We start from the raw sequence: 21,315 nt of genomic DNA, 5'->3' as shown, positions 1-21,315 counted from the left end.
AGGGAACATATAACACAACGATTACATACTTACTTCATAAACAAAGTTATCCAACACCCAATGCACCTGTGAAAAAGTAATTGCCCCCTTACACTCATAACTGGTTGTGCCAGATTTAGCTGCAATGACTCCAACCAAACTCTTACTATAGTTGTTGATCAGCCTCTCACGTCGCCGTGGAGGAATTTTGGCCCACTCTTGCATGCAGAACTTCTTTAACTTTCAAGCATTAACTGCTCGTTTCAAGTCTTGCCACAACAGCTCAATTGGGATTTGGTCTGGACTTTTGACTAGGCCATTCCAAAACTTCAAATGTGTTGCTTTTGAACCATTTTCATGTACACGTGATTGTGTGTTTTGAAACACTGTCTTGTGGCAAAACCCACAAATGTTGCTAAGTTGAAGCAGTTCTGCATGCAAGTGTGGGCCAAAATTCCTCCACGGAGATGTCAGAGACTTATCAACAGCTACAAGAAGCATTTGGTTGCAGGCATTGCAGCTAAAGATGGCACAACCAGTTATTGAGTGCAAGGGGGCAATTACTTTTTCACACAGGGGAATTGGGTGTTGGATAACTTTGTTCATTAAATACATTAAATAAGTATACATTTAGTTTGTTATTTGTAAATGCAGGTTTCCCTTATCTAATAAGATCTGAAAGTAATCAGTTTTAAAAAATGTGCAAAAATAGAGAAAATCAGAAAGGGGGGTACCTTTTCACTGTCAGTGATACTTGCAAGAAAATAGACTGGCTAGCTAACAAAGTCATGAAAACAATGTTCGCTTCAAATGGACAGAAAGTATGTATGTTATGGTTCTGGATGGCCAGATAGCTAACAACAATGACACGAAACTGCCATGTCGTGGACCGTAAGTGGCTCGTTTCAGCTCATTTGATCTGGCTGTTGATACAATATCTTGTTTTGAGGTGTTTTGACTGTCACATTTCTGCTAATATGGCTAATATTAGCTATCTAGCTAGCTACCAACAACCATAACGATGTATTTGAGAGACCGGTGCTCACAAAATATAGTTTACATGTTATCAACAATCTAAGCCAATTCAGTCTGTTTTGCCCCATAGTTGTGCACACATCGGTTTTGTTGCTAGTCAACCAACACCATAGTGCACTCCAAGCTCATCATTAAGCTTCAAGTTCATCTGCTTCCACATCACTGACAACCCAAAATGGTCAGTCCATACAGACAATGTGGTCAAGAAGGTGCAAACTCAGGAGGCTGAAGAAATTTGGCTTTGCCCCTGCCCCATCCTCAAGGACCTCAGCCACCCGAGCCACAGCCTGTTTACCCCGCTACAATCTAGAAGGAGGAGACAGTACAGATGCATCAAAGCGTGCACAGAGAGCCTGAAAAACAGCTTCTATCTCTAGGCCATCAGACTGTTAAATAGTCACCACAAGCTGGCCTCCACCCAGTACTCTGCCCTGTACTTAGTCACTGTTACTAGCCAGTCTCCGCCCAGTACCCTGCCCTGAACTTAGTCACTGTTACTAGCCAGCCTCCGCCCAGTCCCCTGCCCTGAACTTAGTCAATGTTACGAGTCGGCTACCACCCGACACTTTACTCTGCACCTTAGAGACTGCTGCCCTATATACAGTTGAAGTCGGAAGTTTACATTCACTTAGGTTGGAATCATTAAAACTAATTTTTCATCCACTCCACACATTTCTTGTTAACAAACTATAGCCGGTTAGGACATCTACTTTGTGCATGACACAAGTAATTTTTTTCAACAATTGTTTACAGATTATTTCACCTATAATTCACTGTATCACAATTCCAGTGGGTCAGAAGTTTACATACACTGAGGTGACTGTACCTTTAAACAGCTTGGAAAATTCCAGAAAAGGATGTCATGGCTTTAGAAGCTTCTGATTGACTAATTTACATAATTTGAGTCAATTGGAGGTGTACCTGTGGATGTATTTCAAGGCCTACCTTCAAACTCAGTGCCTCTTTGCTTGACATCATGGGAAAATCAAAAGAAATCAGCCAAGACCTCAGAAAAAGTTGGTAGACCTCCACAAGTCTGGTTCATCCCTGGGAGCAATTTCCAAACGCCTGAAGGTACCACGTTCATCTGTACAAACAATAGTACGCAAGTATAAACACCATGGGACCACGCAGCTGTCATACTGCTCAGGAAGGAGAGGCGTTCTGTCTCCTAGAAATGAACGTACTTTGATGCGAAAAGTGCAAATCAATCCCAAAACAACAGCAAAGGACCTTGTGAAGATGCTGGAGGAAACAGGTACAAAAGTATCTATATCCACAGTAAATCTAGTCTTATATCGACATAACCTGAAAGGCCGTTCAGCAAGGAAGAAGCCACTGCTCCAAAAACGCCATAAAAAAGTCAGACTACGGTTTGCAACTGCACATGGGGACAAAGATTGTACTTTGTGGAGAAATGTCCTCTGGTCTGATGAACAAAAATAGAACTGTTTGGCCATAATGACCATCTTTATGTTTGAAGGGAAAAGGGTGAGGCTTGCAAGCCGAAGAACACCATCCCAACTGTGAAGCACGGGGTTGGCAGCATCATGTTGTGGGGGTGTTTTGCTGCACGAGGGACTGGTGCACTTCACAAAATAGATGGCATCATGAGGCAGGAACATTATGTGGATATATTGAAGCAACATCTCAAGACATCAGTCAGGAAGTTAAAGCTTGGTCGCAAATGGGTCTTCCAAATAAACAATGACCCCAAGCTTCCTTCAAAAGTTGTGGCAAAATGGCTTAAGGACAACAAAGTCAAAGTATTGGAGTGGCCATCACAAAGCCCCGACCTCAATCCTATAGACAATTTGTGGGCAGAACTGAAAAAGCGTGTGCGGGCAAGGAGGCCAACAAACCTGACTCAGTTACACCAGCTCTGTCAGGAGGAATGGGCCAAGATTCACTTATTGTGGGAAGCTTGTGGAAGGCTACCCGAAATGTTTGACCAAGTTAAACAATTTAAAGGCAATGCTACCAAATACTAATTGAGTGTACGTAAACTTCTGACCCACTGGGAATGTGATGAAAGAAATAAAAGCTGAAATAGATCATTCTCTCTGCTATTATTCTGACATTTCACATTCTTAAAAGAAAGTGGGGATCCTAACTGACCTAAGACAGGGAATTTTTACTAGGATTACATTTCAGGAATTGTGAAAAACTGAGTTTAAATGTATTTGGCTAAGCTGTATGTAAATTGCCGACTTCAACTGTACAATAGTCATTTAACACTGGTGACTTTAATAATGTTTACATACTGTTTTACCCACTTCATATGTATATACTGTTGTCTAGGCAAGGCTCATCCTTATAGAACAGGTGCTGTTCACACCTTTTCACACCTTTTCTATTCATATACTGTCCATAATGTCTATACACACCATCATAAACATATATATTTATATTCTGGAGTCTGACGTTGCTCGTTCTGAAATTTCTTAATTGAATTTTTTGGCTTTGTGTGTATTGTCTTGTATTGTTAGGTATTACTGCACTGGTGGAGCTAGAAACAGAAGCATTTCGTTGCACCTGCAATAACATCTGCAACATATGTGTACACAACCAATACATTTTGATTTGAACCAGTCTATTGTGCGGTTTATTTTCTGAACTGATTTTGTCTGCTTAGTGTTTTTACAAATCAGCTATACACGTTGTCGGTTAAAATAGGCTACATACAGTGCAGGAGAGCGTACTCTACATTCCCCAAGGGTGTTGTGAGGAGCCCTTAAAAGAGTCACTATTTTTTTATGACAGTCGTCAGACACATCTTTCTTGTTTATTAGTCATTCACTAAATGATAGTTCCTGTCTACCCTCCAACCACAGCTTACCTGTAACATCTTGCACACAACGTTCCACTTTCTCTCTTTGCCTACAGTACATAGCTAAGAGTTGCCACACTGCTCGGACACATCTTAGTCCTTAAGTGACTTGAACATGGATTTACTACATGTACTGCAGACTAACATTTTGTCCATAATAATGGCTATAGTGGTTATTATTCTACTTTGGAAGTACATGGGGAAACAGAGCAGCTATGGACGTTTGCCTCCGGGTCCTTCACCAATTCCTCTGCTTGGTAACTTGTTACAAGTGGATCTGAAACGACCGGACAAGTCCTACATGAAGGTCAGTTAAAAGCTACAATCTGTTTGACTCTCTTAAAGTCATAGATGTAGCTACGGATGCAAGTACTGCAGTCATAGATCAATATTATAGTTGTAATAATTTGACGCTACAGTATACATTGTTTGCAGTGTTGAGGATTAACTAATTACATGTACTGTGATCAGTTACGTGTAATCTGATTACAAAACTAATCAGTTACGTACCACCAAAAATATTGTAATCAGATTACAGATACTTTTGAAAAATGAGATGATTACTTATTGGATTATTCAGAAAGGATGTTTGCAATAAAAATATATACTTTTTTGTCAATGACATTTAATTCTGCATTTAAAAAAGGCACATGTTGAAGTTTGTTCCACCTGAGCGAGTCTGATCACGAGTCAGAGACCACTATGAAGACACGCCAAATTAGTTTGATGGATCATTTGTGTTTTTTTCTATTGCCTCTTGAGGGGAAACTAATGTTACTGAGTTTGGATATTTCAAAAGTTAACATTACTGATTCTTATTTTGGACAGGTACCTAGCAACTGTAACAGATTATATTTCCAAAGTAATCTACTCAGCCCTGATCGTTTGCTTAAAGACAATGGGATACAATGAAGGGATAAGACAGTTGTACTAAGTTCATGAAGGAGTTATAAGTTATATTCTTCAAGAATCAATGGGTTCCTCTCATCTCTCATCAGCTCAGTAAGACATATGGCTCAGTGTTTACTGTATGGCTGGGCTCCAAACCTGTAGTGGTGATCTCTGGCTATCAGGCTATCAAGGATGCTTTTGTCAACCAAGGAGAAGAGTTCAATGGAAGAGCCAACTCTGCCATTACCCTGAAACTCGTTAACGAACACGGTGAGTAAAATGACTGGAAGAGGGATGTAGTAAGATACACGTGTCATAGTGTCGTAATCTGTGTGGAAATGGACTTTGCTTAGAAAAGGGAAGTACTGTGCATAGTTCATCCTATCTCTCTGTCCTGTTGTACACATCGATCTAGGGGTGGGATTGAGTAATGGGCAGAGGTGGAAAACTCTTCGCAGTTTCTCCTTGATGTCCCTGAAAAACCTTGGAAAAGGATGCAGGAGCCTCGAGGAGAGGGTCCAAGAGGAAGCTAAGAGTCTAGTGAAAGCCTTCAGTGAATATGGAGGTATGTTGTTTTTGTCTGTGACATCTGTCGGTACATAATAATGTCTGGAAAAGAGTGAATGGAATGGCATCAAACACATAGAAACCGGCTGGGATATCCTTGTCCCATCGCGCTCTAGTGACTCCTTGTGGCGGGTCGGGCGCATGCACGCTGACTTCGGTCAAGAAGCAGTAAGGCTGGGCAGGGTCGTGTTTCGGGAGGACGCATGGCTCTCGAACTTCGCCTCCCGATTCCGTACGGGAGTTGCAGCGATGGGACAAGTCTGTAACTACCAATTGGATATCATGAAATTGGAGAGAAAAAGGGGTAAAAAAAAATATATATATATATAGATATATGTATATATATCTATATATATATATAATTTGCCACCAACCTCCTGTGGTGTGCAAGCATGTGTGTTTATGCTTGTCTGCTGTCTCTATTCCAGATTCCACTGTCAACCCCAAAGAACTCCTGTTCCATTCTATTATCAACCTATTCTGGTCCATCGTCTTTGGGCGCAAGTTTGAATACAACGACCCAGAGTTTCAGATCCTCTACAAGCCTGTCTATACATACTTCGACATGCTAAAAAGCAAAATGGCAATGGTATGGTAGCACATACAGTGCATTCAATCACCTGTAAGGTCCCTCAGTCAACCAGTGAATTTCAAATGCAGATTCAAACACAAAGACCAGGGAGGTTTTCCAATGTCTTGAAAAGATGGGCCCCTATTGATAGATGGGAGGGGGGGGGGGAGGGTGTCCTTCCTAACTCAGTTGCCAGAAAGGAAACCGCTCAGTGATTTAACTTTTTTTTAGGATTGGTTGTATTGATACACAATCTAAAGCCTAATTAATAACTTTACCATGCTCAAGGAGTTATTCAGTGTCTGTAAAAAAATAAATAATTTGTATATACCAATTGGTGCCTTTCTTTGCGAGGCATTGGAAAAGCCAATGTGGTTGAATCTGTGCTCAAAAAAACATTACTCAAGGGGACTCCTGAACCTAATAAGGCTTGCCACAACAAAGGCATTTGTTGTAGAAATGTATAGAATGTTATTTTCACTGACATTATTTGGTATTTTGTGTAGATCAGTGACAAAGAAATCATAAACATATACATTTCAAACCCAGTTTGTAATGCAACAAAATGTGAAAAAAAACCAAGGTGGATAAATAATTATGATATGCACTGTATGTCTGTTATTTATCTATACCAGCTCTTCCAAAGCATGACTTGATTGTGTCTTATGAGCTTGCCTGCCGAAATGGATAATGATAACAAAAGTATGTGGGTCACCATTTGAATATAACAACCACCCCTTCCTTCCTTCCCATGTTTCCAATGTTGCGTCTCTTCTAGCTGTACAACATTTCCCCGAGAATTGTTGAGTGCTTTCCAGGAAAACACCATGAGCTGTTTAAGGCCATAGACAAGGCCAAAGCTTACATACGAGAGGAGGCAGATCGTCGCCTTAAAAACCTGGATACCTCTAATCCCCAGGACTACTTCGACGTCTTCCTTGTTAAAATGCTGGAGGTAAAACAGTGATTCCTGGAATTTGATGTTGAACCTCTTACACGGTATCAAAATATTGTAATAGCACCAACAATATATGATCAATGTTTACGTGGGTCTGAATCTTTGTCTGAATCTTTGTGCAAAAATCTTACTTTTTCACAAATCTATCAGTATAGGATTTAGAGGTGTCTTCCAACTTTCCTTAGGAGAAGGGACAGCCCGAGACCGAGTTCAACTATGACAACTTGTTTCCGTGTGTGTGGGATCTGTTTGCCGCCGGCACGGAGACCCAGTCCTCCACCCTATCACACGCCTGTCTGATGATGATCAAGTACCCTGATATCCAAGGTATTCTTTCTTCTGTATCACTGTTATTGAAATTATACAAATTTATTGCTAAATAGAAAATAGTACTGGTAAACCAGCCAAATAGCTGCAACAGAGAGTTTACATTACACACCATGTAAGCAGCACACACATGCGGGCATTTCTTAATTCCCAACAGACTATAAACACTGTATATTAACCCAAATGCTATGAAGGCCTATGACTGTCTCTCTCCCTCAGAGAAAGTTCAGAAGGAGATAGACGAGGTGATTGGCTCAAACAGAGTCCCCACAGTTGACGACAGACATAAGATGCCCTACACGGACGCTGTCATCCACGAAATACAGAGAAGTATGAGTCTTGCTCCCATTGCTTTCCCTCACCAAATGACCCGAGACACAACGTTCCACAGCTACCGCATCCCAAAGGTGACCACCATTTCCGCAAACCTATCCTACACGTCTATTATTTTTTACTTGTTAAACTGTCAATTGTTTTATGTAAGTACTCTTTTGTAATTCTTCCAGGGAACCACAGTGTTTCCACTGTTGTCATCTGTGCTGTTTGACCCCAAACTGTTCAAGAACCCGGATCAGTTTGACCCAGAGAACTTCCTGGATGACAATGGAGTCTTTAAGGAAAACAACGGATTTCTTGTTTTTGGACTGGGTAAAATTATGTTACAATTGTCTAATAGAATAATATGAGAATGTGAAAAACAATAACCACTCTGTAGTAGCTCTCAGAAAAAAAAGACTCAACATCATCACACAATGTACATACACATGGCTAGCATCTTGTTTGATAGGTTTTGCATATATCAATCCAGGCCAATGTGTAGGTTTCAGTCTTAGGATTGTAGGTTGACCGCTGAAGGTAACTTCTCTCCTCTCTCACTGTCCATCAGGGAAGCGGTGCTGCCTGGGAGATGAGATGGGGATTCCCAGGACGGTGCTCTTCCTATTCTTTACTTCTCTTCTTCAGCGCTTCACCTTCAGGGGCACCAAACCTCCAGAGGAAATTGACGCCAGTGTAGTGTCCTACTTTCATGGTCGCCTGGCGCGCCCCTACACCTGCTATGTCAAACTCAGGACACCAAATATTTAATTGCTCAAACAGCTTTTAATCTGGATGAAATTCAATGTGATTTACTTTTTGAATAAAGGAAGCTCAACAGCAAAGTTGTCATGTCATTATTAATGTCCCATTTTTTGTTAGATACAAAAAAACAATAGACAAACACTGTCAGATTAAGAATAATTTAATTTAAATAACAAACATGTAAATAAAAAGTGAGTAAAAATAGTGTCCATTCATGTCACATAGTCTTATATGTGAGATTTAGTGCTGCTCTTTGTACAGTAATCTCCCTGTGATGATAACCTACTCACACAGAGTTAAATATCATTTGAGTGTCAGTGCGCCAAGTTTACCTGTTGACAGGTATACAGAACATGTGGAGTCACGTCAGAAGGTCATGTCCGTTTATGTAACACGTTCCACCTCTGCCACAATGGACCCAATGTATTGTGGGTCCAGGGTGACAGTACAGTCCTAACCCACTGCACGGTTCTAACATAAGCATCCACTGAATCTACCTCCCTTTGACCTCGGTTTACTGGGTCCACTCTCTAGATCCAGGTCACGGCACCACTGTGACACATACTAGCAATGCTAACTAACTATATGCTACATCTGGTCATTTTTTAATTGAAAGGTCAATGTCTGACATAAGCTGTTTGACAAACATTTGTAATGTTTGCCAAAGAAATTCCAAAGGCTACGCGTGCATGTTGCCAAAGGTATATTATACTAGAAGATATTTGTGAAGTGCAATGCTCAGTTTGTGAATGCTATTTCAGTTGTGAGGATCAGCCAAGCCACTTTGGAAATTAAGATAATAGCGCGCGCGCACACACACACACACACACACACACACACACACACACACACACACACACACACACACACACACACACACACACACACACACACACACACACACACACACACACACACACACACACACACACACACACTAGGGTAATGATCTATGCCACCAGAGGCGTTAAGTCCCCTCTGTCAAGCACCAGTAATGACCCTAGTAGGAATACTCCTGGTGATAAAATGAATGTTCATTAGTATGACATGCTACATTTTGATGACACTGAGAGATGGTGGACATGTTTGGGTAACGGGTTAGCCCCATTTGCTGTGAATGGGAAGACAGAAAAACAAGGCTACCTCATTACTCCATTGGCATGTGTGAAGATGGGGCCTCTGTGTATGCGGGTTAGAGGAGCTATTTCAAAAGGGAAGTTGGAAATTGTCTGGTTTAATTGCCTACATTTATACAGAACCCCTGTTCAACCGGTGGGGAGCCTTTAGGTGCAATGTGACCCTCAAGAAGAGACTAATTACAAACAGTAAAATGAGTTGAGGGCTCTGGAAGCTCAGACAGATCCATACACACCGAGTAGTCAAGCTATATATGGAGAAGTTAGCATTGTGCTGTACTAGTTTTAGATTGAAACCAGTCTTTAAATAGGAGTGGGGGATTATTAGCTGGGTTCTGGGTTAAAATAAAGCACCTTTAGCTAAACTCATATTGGGTAATTGGTATTTCAAAACTTCACTGAGGGTGAGATCAGTGCAAAATATTTTGTTTCTCACAGATTCCGGCATGGAGAACCGAGTTTTTGGCAACCTTACATAGATGTATGTAACGTACCAGACATCTTCACAGAGGACATGTAGACCTACAGCATACCATCGACACGCACGCAGCAGAATACTACATGTGTATTTTGTGGCTGTGGTCTATCGTGTAGAGAGCCATTTCCTATTGCCCCATTTTGATTTAAGCTACATGGCAGCAAGGGTGCTGGGACCTTAATCCCCAGACGCAGAGGAGAGATGCCATCTTGGCATGTTACGACCTGTGCTCAGCGGGATGTAAAGCCTTCAGCTGGGTGGTAAGTGGTTGTGGTTAGTCTGGAAAAGCTACAAGAAAAAAACTATTTGTGGTGAGTAACAGGCTACCATAACTATGACTATAAGGTTGCCATAAATGTATGACTAGAGAGCAAGGGGAATGACAGGTTTTCAACGGTTGGGTGAGAGGAATTCAAAACACAGAGTTGCCTAGGGAAACCATAGTGTGTGTGTGTGTGTGTGTGTGTGTGTGTGTGTGTGTGTGTGTGTGTGTGTGTGTGTGTCTAACTTACTGGGGAAGACAATATTGGTTTGCTCACCTCTTGCCTTCTCTAAGTCCCTCACAGAGACATTTTCCAATACCAACATATAAAACAAACTATTGTTATAATATCCATTGCACATGAAAAGACGGTCCACGGTTGGTACGTAACCTTTTCATTTTGTCCACAAGTAGAGCGAGAGGTAGAGAACAAAGAGGCAAACCCCCCAAAACAGTCAAAGCTGAGCAGATAAAGGTTGGACGGTGATCATTTCCTAATTTAAGTAGTAGCTTTCCTCAACATCTGGGTCGATTGCGGCGATATTGCACTTGGGATGGGTCATCTTATCTCCCACTGGAAGCCTATGGGAGTCACAACACATAGCCTGATTGGCCAGGGCAGAAAAGGCATTCTGGCAATCATCCAAAGAGTCCCGGATCATGTTCACACAATTATTAAGACATGGGTTCCACGAAACACCAAGTAGGCCACATAGATCTGGAAGTACACAACTGAATTGGAAGCAGGTGATTGTCTGGTTCGGATTCTTTCCACTAGAAATGACAAAGGTAGTCAGCTACTCGTTAGCCCTCATTAGACCCCAACAGGGCCACTCAGCAGTAGCTCTCAGAGTATTTGATGACTCCTTCTCCTCCCCCGTTGCCCAGCGGAGTTCCATCAAGGCCGTTCAGCACCTGCTTGCGGGCGGAAATGTAGCAGTAGGCCTTGCCCTTCTTGGCCCCTGGGTGGTGGTGTGGGCGCGGGTGGGCATGCGGCCCTGAAGCGGAGGCGTCTGAGGAGAGGTTGTGGGTATCCTCCTGTGGACAGTCAGGCTGGCAGGGCGGGTCGTGGTGGCACTGCCCTCCGCTGGTGCCCCCCTGTAGCGTGTTGCTGCCGGTGTTGCGAAGGTCGTCCAGGACGTTCATGCCCAGCTTCCATCGCTGCCACTTCTTCTTTATCTCTGACTGCACCTGGAACAGATGGACAAAGGGAGAGATGGAGAGAGGGAGAGAGAGGGATGAACGAGGGAAAGTAATGAGTTTTCCCTGACCTTTTGATCTGGTCAGACCAAAAGACAAATTATATCAAATTGTATCATTATTCTCTTTACTCACTACTCTGTAGGCTACCTCAACCAAACTAGCCCATATCTCCACAGGAGATACATTGGACCCTTCATGTCACAGTGGCCTATACACTTCTTGACTCTACACATGGCTGGGCCCCTCACTGACATCCCGTTTCCCCATTGACGTAGGTAGTGAGCTTCTCTGTGTGACAGCTAACCCACAGTGACAAGGTGACATACCCAGCAGGTCACAGTAAGCGCTGGCTTCTCATAGGAACAAACAGAGATGAATGTGCCATCACCTCAGGTGTTTAGTACTGATGTTCAAGTGCACTTGTTTTGACCTGGGCTTGGTTGAGAGCACACTTCACTTTGTTACTACTCACCTCTTTATTGACGAAGCAGTACAGGATGGCAACCAGGAAACCCTGCGGGAAGAGAGAGAGACAGGTATCAGAAGAAGAGTGCTCTCCATTTTCTAACACACACATCTAACACACACCTAACAGAAGCACCACTGAGAGAAATAACATGCAGTAACAAGAAAGAATGCCTGCACGCACGCACACACGCACACACACACAGACATAACCTTTGTACCTTATCATATTACCTGGAAAGAATTGAAGAAAAGTTCAAAGAAGAGGTTGATATTTCGGAGGATGCCCTCTGTCTGTTCCTCTGACATCACGGCAAAGACAACCTCATGGATGCCCAGGAGAGGGATGAGGGTCAAAGTGGACTTTGCCAACCTGCACACACAGAGCATCCTTTACAGAGCCAAGCAAGGGCAACTATTAGATAGGTCTGTTTGGTCCTATATGGTGAATCTCTTTCATCAATGACATCAATGGATGGTTCACGTTTCACACAAACACAAACACATAAAACGCCAAACAAGGAAAGCCACAACTTCCACACCTGGACTCAGAGTCAGGGATGGTAAGTAACGGCTTCAAACAAAGCATCTTGGGAAATCAAAAAAAGCCTCCTCTTCCCGTGACTCTTTTGGTGGATCAGAATCTTGTGTATCAGCTGCATTTGTGCTTAGATTCCAATCAGACTCATGTTGTCCAGCGTGCCTCGAGGCCAGGCTTAGTTCAGAGGATTAGGTATGCGACTAGTTTCCTGGATGTGGCTGGTTCCATAAAAAAAAAAAAGTACATGCCGTCTCAAAGGACCACGGCTCACAATCAAAGGACGGGAAGGCCCCTTCGGATACCACAGAAACATCAAAGGGATTCCGCAGCTCCCTTTACTCTGCATGCAACAAAGGGTTGGTAGAAGTGCAAGTCAACTTAGTGATGGATTATTGAGGTAATGGATGTCAACGGAGTTTGAAGCAAATGTCTTTAGTGTGGATATTGTTAGGTCATCACAATGTCTTCTGGCTCGCACAAGAGCAGAGTCCTTGCGTGTTCACGCCAGACGATAGTTGACAGCATCGTACAGCAATGTTCCGTGAATGGAAGGGCGTTTAACAAGGCATACGACAGAGACAAAAGTTACGTGGCAAGAAACACATAGACATGTGTAAGCAATGAGTTGACCAAATCAGTTTCAGAAGCTACAATACGGTGTTTGTTTTGTGTTTTTATTCTGGTTTGCTGTTACGTAATTTATGGATTAGAAGGTGCTGTATCTTTCTTACCTGAATTTATAATCTGTGTACCTCATTTGGCGTGCCTTTAATTTGGAGACAAGGATCTGTATGATCCGAATAAATATGAAAAAGTTGACCTGGAATAAAAAAAAAAAATAACATCAAACCACCCAATATTAGCTATATTGACGCCAACAAGAAAATGTAACAATCTGACATCTAAAAAGGATATATATCCTAATAGGTCTGTTCTGCGGCATTTCAGTATTATATGAGAAAGTGAAACAAGGATAACTGCTACTGTTGAAGTAGGGTGAGTATGTGAGAATTATGTAATAATGTGAAAAGCTAAAGTTTGAGTTCCAAAGTCAGACTGCAGCATGTTAGGGGTATTAACTGCAAAGTCCAGGTGACAGAGTGCAGCTGCACGCCATATTACGTATGAATTACTCCTTTTATTTATTTAACCTTTATCTTGACAGGGAGTCATGCTGAGACCAAGGCCTCTTTTACAGATGAGCCGTGTAATTACAAAAATATACACATTAGTACAATACGGAAGGTGAAACAGAAATGCAAAACACAGTAATTGTCTAACATTAGTGATTATGTCAAACCATGTTAGTCATTTTGTCCTGAGGGGAAATGCGAGAGTTGTGGGACAAATGGCAAGTCATATGTGAATCCTCATCTCTTCTGGCATGTTGCTTCTGATGCAAAATACCACAGAAAAAAAGTATATTCTCTTCCTCGCGGAGTTTCACTGAGAGATGCTAATTAAACACTCTTAAGATAAGGTGGATTCAAGCTTCAAGAACGTGTTAAGCATAAATACTAAAAGTCTAGGTCCTTATTCCTAAGTGTTACTAAGAAACGAAAAGAAACCAGGTGACATTCATTTTTATCTCTTCTGGGTTTATGAGTCATCCATTCATTTTAAGGCACAGTGCATTCCGGAAACCAAAACATGCACCAGTCAGCTTTCACGTTCGCACAATTTCCCCAGGTTTGTCACGGTCTGCTAACTTCAAAGAGACAAAACTGCAGGGGGGGGGGGGGGGGGGAGCGGGGCGTTGACGAATGACTCACCCATAGGCCCCCTTTGCTTTAGGGTCGCACAACACAGTCGACACGCACATCAACACACACTCACCAGAATGGCCAGGAGGATGGGTGTGCGGATGATCCACCAGTGTGCCATGTTCTCGTTGATCTCCCAGCACCTGGGAGGAGGTGAGTCACAATCTCTTAGTTGTAATTTTGTTTTTAGTAACAGATGAGTAGGAAATAAAACGGAATGGAAATGAGAGTGACTCACCGTGTGTTTTCGTACAGGTACCGAACTATAATCCAGGGGACCACAAATAACACTGGGGTTCCTACACACAGTGTCATAAACCCATACATTACTGTCAGGAAACAGCATTTATTTCATTTATCATATGTGTGTGTGTGTGTGTGTCTCCATCTGTATGTGTGAGTGTGTGTATGTATCTACCCCAGCCGATGAAGAGGTATCCACAGAAGTAGCTGTTCTCAGAGAAGACCATGAGCACCAGCAGGTTGTGAAGGTACAGTCCTTCCACCAGCAGCCAGTAGTAGTTAGCCCCCACACAGTACTGCATCAGCACCTGGGCCACACGGCAGCCAGAGAGAGCCTGGGGGCAAAGGTCAGGGGCGGAGGTCAAGGATGGCTGTCCAAAGTACGAGTGATGAATTGAGTCTGTAAACTGTTTGTTTGTGTGAGTGTGTGTTTCTATAACCTGCATTAGTGTGTATAGCCTTTAGTTCCCGACCTGATCACTGAGGACATTGGACACATCTCTGTTGTCTCTGAACTCGGGGGTGTCCCTGGTGAGAACAGCATCTCTGGTGAGGATGGATATGGCTCGCAGGATGAAGGACGCAAACAGATTGGTGTGGATATAGTTCCTGGTGCACCTTAGTTTCCTAGGGTACAACACTTGACATTGAGATTACTGTATCACAAAATTCTTTCCAGCATCATGTATATGTCATATACAGATGTAGGATCTTAATTTGATCACTCTTGTGTTACTGAGAATTTTCCTGTACAGCAGGAAATGCAAACTTGTAGTGTATCCAAGGTTCTAAAGTTTGTAATTTACACTTTAAAATGTCAGAATTTGTAGTAACAAAAAATATCAATTTTTCATCCAATATCCATAATCCACATAATAATTCAAATTTCCTGTTGCTGCAGGGTTATTTCCCTACTACTGTATGATTTACATTTTCCTAATTCACATCAGAATACTAGAAGTGAAGCCATTGCCTTGTCCAAACAGTCCCATAGAGTCAAATCCTGACATATAAAGATGTACTGTATGCTGTTTACAACTGTGGTCAGAGCCAGTATTTACCTGAAGATGAGCAGTATGACAAGAGCCAGGGAAAGGCTGGCCAGGGACAGAGAGTAGCCCACAGTGTACATCACCCGGAAGTAGGCCAAGATCACCATCTGGTTCTCCTGTGGACACACAAAGACCTGCACTCAAATCCCAAGTAGACGAGGGAACAACATGACCCTGTTTTCACCTATAACTCTCTGACTCTCTTATGGATGTGCTGTACTGAATGAATGTCCTGTCCTTTTAGTAGAGTGCAAACAGGGACACAGATACAGACGAAGCAGATGCACTGACTGCAAGAAGTCCTCTTGTCTTGATGCCTATTATGCCTCGGAAAATGCTCATGAACGCTTTAATGACGCTCAGTACACTAATAAGCTCCTGTTGAAAATATGTGACACTACATTATTGTATACTCTAGGTTTATGAATCTCACAGATTAGAACATGTGAGTGTAACTGGTGTCAAACAATGGTGAAGTGGAGCGTAAAACGCACATTTACCCACCTATCATGGAAAAATGCATTGGAAACATAGAGAGCGTTGTTTTATTCACTACGAATGGCCGTGAACGGTGATAAACGTTTGCCCACCTATTTTTCTTATCATCAGAAAGTCTGGCAGCAGACTGGAGTACATTTCAGTTGTGGGGCCAATGAGGCAAAGCAGCGTTGCATCATCGGTTGCCAGCAACAACATAACCCCTAGGTGACGGCTGTCTCCCTCTTCATAAAGAAAGGACTGCGTGTCTTTCAGAGCTCACCCCCGTAGCCCTGGCAGATCTATAACCCTGTATGTAATACCGACTAAGTAATGAGATCTTTTATATTTACGTAGTAAACGGGCCATTCATTACTGAGCTCGTAATGGAGTGCGGCACTAGATGTGAAATTAAGAGAGGGTAAGGAGGACGCGAGTTGAGCATGCTGATAGGGATGAGTGGACGTCAACATTAGGGCACAGCGACGGCTGCTGCTGCTGCTAGCCCACCTCAACATTCATAAGCAATCAGAGCACTCTGGCATTATCGTAAAAGAATGGCCATTCTGGTAATTGCGTTTCTATGTCCCCTACAGGTGGAATCCCAATGGAGTACCTACTCTATTAATCCTTGCTTTTTGAATGGCTATTAATTAGTTTACCTCTCAAAACATCTGTCAGTACTTGGTGGGTCTCCTAAGACTACTGGTGTAGTTTTCTAAAAGTCACATTCAGTCATTAAAAGCATGAATCATTTGAAAGTCTACTGTCCTACTCTTAGCCATGCATGTTATTATGTGCTCTGAGAGGAGGGTCTACTTCAGGAATGGTGCATGATGGGTATTACCTGTGCCACCTGCTGGTTATTGTCTGCGTTGCACTGGGAGTGGTCCCTCCAGGTGCTACTGGTGTTGTTAACGGCCCACTGGCCATCAGGCCCACACTCCCGCAACACATATCCATTACGAACTGCACAGACACGGGGAGGGAGAGATAAAGAAAGAAGGCAAACAGATGAGACAAATTCAATTCTGCACATAGACATTAAAACCAGCAGATAGTGATAGCGCTGACGTCATACACGTATTCCCAATGGCGCATGAAGCCGGAACTATTTGAATTTTAAGCACGCCATATCGCTGAATGGGTCTGAATGGCACCACAAAATTGTTAAGGATCATGTTGAAAGTGGCAATAACTAGCAAAGGATCATGGTTAATGTAGTCGCTTTCATCCTAGCCTCCCGGCCCGTGATAGGTCTGTGTCAGCACACGGTCCTGTGTGACGACAAATGTAGTAGTCAGAATGGATCACAATTTAATTTAATATCTCGATTTGTAGTGGACTTTAAAATGATTCACAGTGGGGATCGAACATAATCATAATAAACCAATTTTAGAGGCCAAAATAGTTTTTTGCTGGGTCCGTTCTGTCGATCGTAATTTACATAGGCTTTTTAGGGCAGACCAGGGGCCTCATTTATAAACCGTGTGTATGTACAAAATATAGCCCAAAATGTGTGTGCGCCAGTTTTCACGCAAAAGTAGGTATTTACTTCAAAAAAATACTTGATATGAGAATGTGTTCACTTTCCCGCAAACTTTAGACCATGCACAAGCACATCTGCTAGTGGTTGAGATATTGTATGGCAAGCTGGTAAGTAAGTGTTTTGTGCAAATGGGGGATATGATGAAAAGCTTACTCATAAAAAACTAAAAACAGGAAAACGTATTAATAAGAATGCAACATTTTCCATTAGTTAGAAGGGCGAAAATCTATGTTAGATTCGTTTGGTCAAAAACAATTTGACATGGGAATCTTATCATTAGACGTAGAAACGTCTTTCCTATTTCCATAACTATTGCAGAATATATTCCTCACTTTTCCGTCCGTGACGGGTTCATATTCCCGAAGGAGCCATACAACAATTGCCATGTGCATCTCTCGTTTAATGGGACCTAGTAGCCATGTAAAGAGGCTATATGTATTTCAGGATTAGCAATAGCATAGGCAGCGCAGTTTATAATACAAAATGTAGGCTACAGTCGAATGTAACAGCCGATCGTTTGCATTGAAGTAGGTCTACAGTATGAATCAAGTTTCACATTTTAATTGTCACTTTCACAAATACAGTGAAATGTCTTTCTTGCACGCTCTTTCCCAACAAGACAGTCATGAAAATCAGTAGTACTATAATAAATTAAAAAAAAGCCAAATAGAACAAAAGTACACGAGAAATAGAACTGTAATGACTGTCATTTAAAAAATGTAGCAGCCCTACAATGTTTCAGAATGCGCGGGCAGTCCATCGTATTTAGGTTGGGGGAAAAGTCGATATAAAATTGAATTCAAACGTTCTGCTGGCAGGCCCATGACAATTTGCCATTGTTTTTTACGTTCAGAAACGAACACTGTCCTGTTCCAGACACATCATAAATCACTGCTAAAGATGAAAACATTTTGCCAACACAGTAAATAGGCTGGTAGCTTATGTAAAATATTTGACAGGGTAAGGTTACAGTATTGCTGTGCGATAGGAGCGCGACATCATTGCTTATTTAATCCCAGAGTCTATACCAAGGCAGGACAACCAAAAACCCAATAATCTTTTGATAAACTATTAAACAACAACGTGTCTCTTGTATGCCATGGCGTAATTCCAATAGTTCCAAATTATACAGCAAATAAAGGGCGTTATTGTCACCATAAAAGGTGAAGCGTTTTCCAGGCTTTAATGCTCGTTCACGTATCCAGAGTTTTACGACAGGGCTGATTTATAATGGGAAATATGCATACACATATGGCGTGCGTCAAGTTTATAAATCTCAATATTTTTGTAAGTGCGCAGACTTCCAGAAATGGAGCACGGTTATAAATAAGGCCCCAGGGCTTTTCCCCCCCTCTAGGTTTCTACGCAGTAGCCGACGAGCAGAGCTTGTGATTTCACGCACCAGACCAGACACCGGGGGCCTGATTCTGCACGGCTTTAGATAGAAACGGTGTTAGCATTAACCTCCTAGCTAGAAGTTGGATGAAACAGAATCTCATTTCTTCTACCAAACCATAAAGCACTAACCAATGCCACACCAGTACCTTGGTTGTACCAGGGAAGGTACCACGGGCAGGGCACTTTAACGGTGGTGTTGGGGATGCCCTCCGGCCAGCAGGCGTACATGTCAAACATGCGGCTGCAGAATAAGCCTGGGGGTAGAAGTAAGTATATAAGCAGTAAGCAGACCCTGAATCCCTAAGATTTTGTCTTAAACTAAGCAGGATAGAGACTGTTTAGTGTTTGGAGGAAGACCTCCTGGGAAAACAGTAGTAATGATGAGGATACTGCCCTGCAATGGATCCAGTCCTTTGGGTAAGACATTAAGTTGAAGCCTGACTCATGGTACTTATCCTAAGAATTGGGTAGATTCTGTGGATGAAGCTCCTGGTGTTTTTTTATAACTGTGAAGCCAAAGGCATATTTCCACTGTCTACCCAATAACGTTTTATATGTTATTCTATTCTATTAGTTAACCCACAAGGGTGTGCCTGATTAGGACATAGGACAGGTCTTTGAGTCTTACCTGGGGGTGTGGGGTCCGTGCTCATTCTCAGCAGGCACTCGCTCCTGTATTTGTTCCATTCCTCCACTGTGTGCTTCACCGACTTCGTTGACACAAGCTGCCAGACACAAATCACAGGATGGAGGGTCAGGGGTCAACCCCAGCGGGCTCACCTGGGTAAGCCCCACAATATCTAACTGTAGTGGGCCTGACTGGGTGTAAAATCTGACTGGATATAAAACACAAATTCCTTGGCTTACTCTAGTGGTGTAACTTAAGTTCTCCATAAAAGCTGACACATCCACTAAACCAGCTGCATCGATTGAGGATGCAAAGCACATTACACTGGCACTGCTGTTCGGATCAGCTTCCCAGCACTCTGATTGTGTTCTATAAAGCACACAGACCATTATTATTTGCAGTGATTCAGAACGGTGAATCATCTTCACATGACTTACATTTCATAACGGCTCCTAAGGATAATCCAACAAACTAACGACGACAGCGTCTAATGACCTGACACACTTCTATGGATGGATTGAAGTTGAAAAGTGATGTTAAGTACAATCACTACTGCCGTAATGAGCAGAAACAAAGTTAAAAGTGCCTACCACAGTTCTGCACAGGACAGACAGGATGAGGAGGAGGATGGCAGGGGTCTTCATCACTTAGAAGAGTGCCAGGGCGGAGGGCCACTCATCATCTCAGGGCTACTGGGTGTTGTTCACCCAGGGGGCCCAGAACCAGGCCATGCCTCAGACCTCCACCCCATAGCCCGCACCCTGCAAAACAACACACACAATCAGTTAGACCTACGGCATACAGTACAGAGCAATCACATAATATGGGTTTGGGTTACAATCCTTATCACCGATTACGCTAAAACAAGCTTGTGGTCCACAATGGGCATAGGATTTGGCATTTGATTTGTGGAAAGGAAGTCAAAACGTTGGCCAATTAGACCATGTAGCTGATTAGAGCACTAGAGGTTTCAGCCCACTATTTCCCAATGGCACTGGGTGTGTCAGCACTTCGTTACTTGGTACTGGATTGGAGACAATGGCATGCGTTACTAGACACATGGCAGCACAATTTGAGCATCGACGTCGTGTCCACACCCACGTCTCCCAAAAACTTCTCAATGAAATCTAACCAGAGTGCTATCTGACAATCTGATGGGAGAGCCAATCGTTGTAATGTTGTGGACATCTACATAAAGAAGCCCAGAGACATGTACTGTATTTAGAGAGGACATTGAGGTTTCTGCATTGTGATTCATTTGCATGACACAACAACATTCTATGGCAGCCATGTTTGCCAACCATTGACAATACATGGGGAATATTTAAACAAGTAATGGATAATTTACACGGGGCTACTGAAGTAGCTAACAAGTTTAATAGATACTGTATCTACAGTAAGTGCCTTGGTAACCATACATAAAGACTTGCTAGTTTCGCTAACCAAACCATCAGTCCTAGCTTGCTATTATACACCGTATACTGTGCGTTATAGGAAGATAATCCACACTCTGGAATGCCCTTCAAGCTAATCAGAAACGAGTATTCAACAATGCCATGGTATAATGCTATATAACTGAATATCTCAAATGAAAACAATATTCAAAATTCAAAAAGTTGGCCTAACTCTCTAAATATAGCTCTGAAGAAGCCTGAATCCAGAGACAAAGTGTTCTGTTAAATCATGTATGACCGGGTTGCAGTCATTTATTAATAGTTTTGTGTGTGTGTGGGAGGGGGGGGGGGGGGGGGGGGTTGTGCTAAACAGTGTAGACAACTGCGTGATTTCTCTTTAAAAAAAAATACAAACGCTGAACATAACATATTGTTCCCATTGCCCCTGCTATGTTACTTATAGAGCTGGAACACATTGGTCTATACAG

At 42.5% G+C, this 21,315-nt stretch overlaps 2 protein-coding genes across 4 annotated transcripts; one reads left to right on the top strand and one right to left on the bottom strand.

The window, feature by feature from the left end:
* The first annotated feature begins 3,712 nt into the window (after nt 1-3,712).
* Nucleotides 3,713-8,318, top strand: LOC139385634 (cytochrome P450 2M1-like). Of its 3 annotated transcripts, none has more exons than XM_071130864.1 (9): nt 3,713-4,151; nt 4,843-5,005; nt 5,151-5,300; nt 5,731-5,891; nt 6,652-6,828; nt 7,017-7,158; nt 7,378-7,565; nt 7,665-7,806; nt 8,045-8,318. In XM_071130864.1, exons 1-9 carry the CDS (start codon nt 3,960-3,962, stop codon nt 8,242-8,244), a joined length of 1,515 nt encoding a protein of 504 aa, XP_070986965.1. In that variant the 5' UTR covers nt 3,713-3,959; the 3' UTR covers nt 8,245-8,318. The 3 variants fall into 3 exon arrangements, with proteins under 3 accessions (XP_070986965.1, XP_070986966.1, XP_070986967.1); XM_071130865.1 differs by having other exon boundaries at nt 3,714-4,151; nt 7,020-7,158; XM_071130866.1 differs by lacking the exons at nt 3,713-4,151; nt 4,843-5,005 and adding an exon at nt 5,419-5,606.
* A 150-nt stretch (nt 8,319-8,468) lies between these two features.
* Nucleotides 8,469-20,117, bottom strand: LOC139385707 (gastric inhibitory polypeptide receptor-like). The gene is made up of 13 exons (XM_071130983.1): nt 20,024-20,117; nt 19,434-19,530; nt 18,952-19,059; nt 16,706-16,827; nt 15,391-15,497; nt 14,803-14,956; nt 14,505-14,664; nt 14,325-14,385; nt 14,160-14,229; nt 13,055-13,143; nt 12,017-12,155; nt 11,790-11,831; nt 8,469-11,305 (listed from the first exon to the last, which is right to left on the bottom strand). Exons 1-13 carry the CDS (start codon nt 20,075-20,077, stop codon nt 10,949-10,951), a joined length of 1,560 nt encoding a protein of 519 aa, XP_070987084.1. The 5' UTR covers nt 20,078-20,117; the 3' UTR covers nt 8,469-10,948.
* Between the last annotated feature and the right edge of the window lie 1,198 nt (nt 20,118-21,315).

This window comes from Oncorhynchus clarkii, chromosome 27, assembly GCF_045791955.1.
Source record: "Oncorhynchus clarkii lewisi isolate Uvic-CL-2024 chromosome 27, UVic_Ocla_1.0, whole genome shotgun sequence".
In the NCBI taxonomy this organism is placed as follows: Eukaryota; Metazoa; Chordata; class Actinopteri; order Salmoniformes; family Salmonidae; genus Oncorhynchus; species Oncorhynchus clarkii.
The sequence above is the reverse complement of the archived record's forward strand: the minus strand, read 5'-3'. Positions and strand labels throughout refer to the sequence as shown.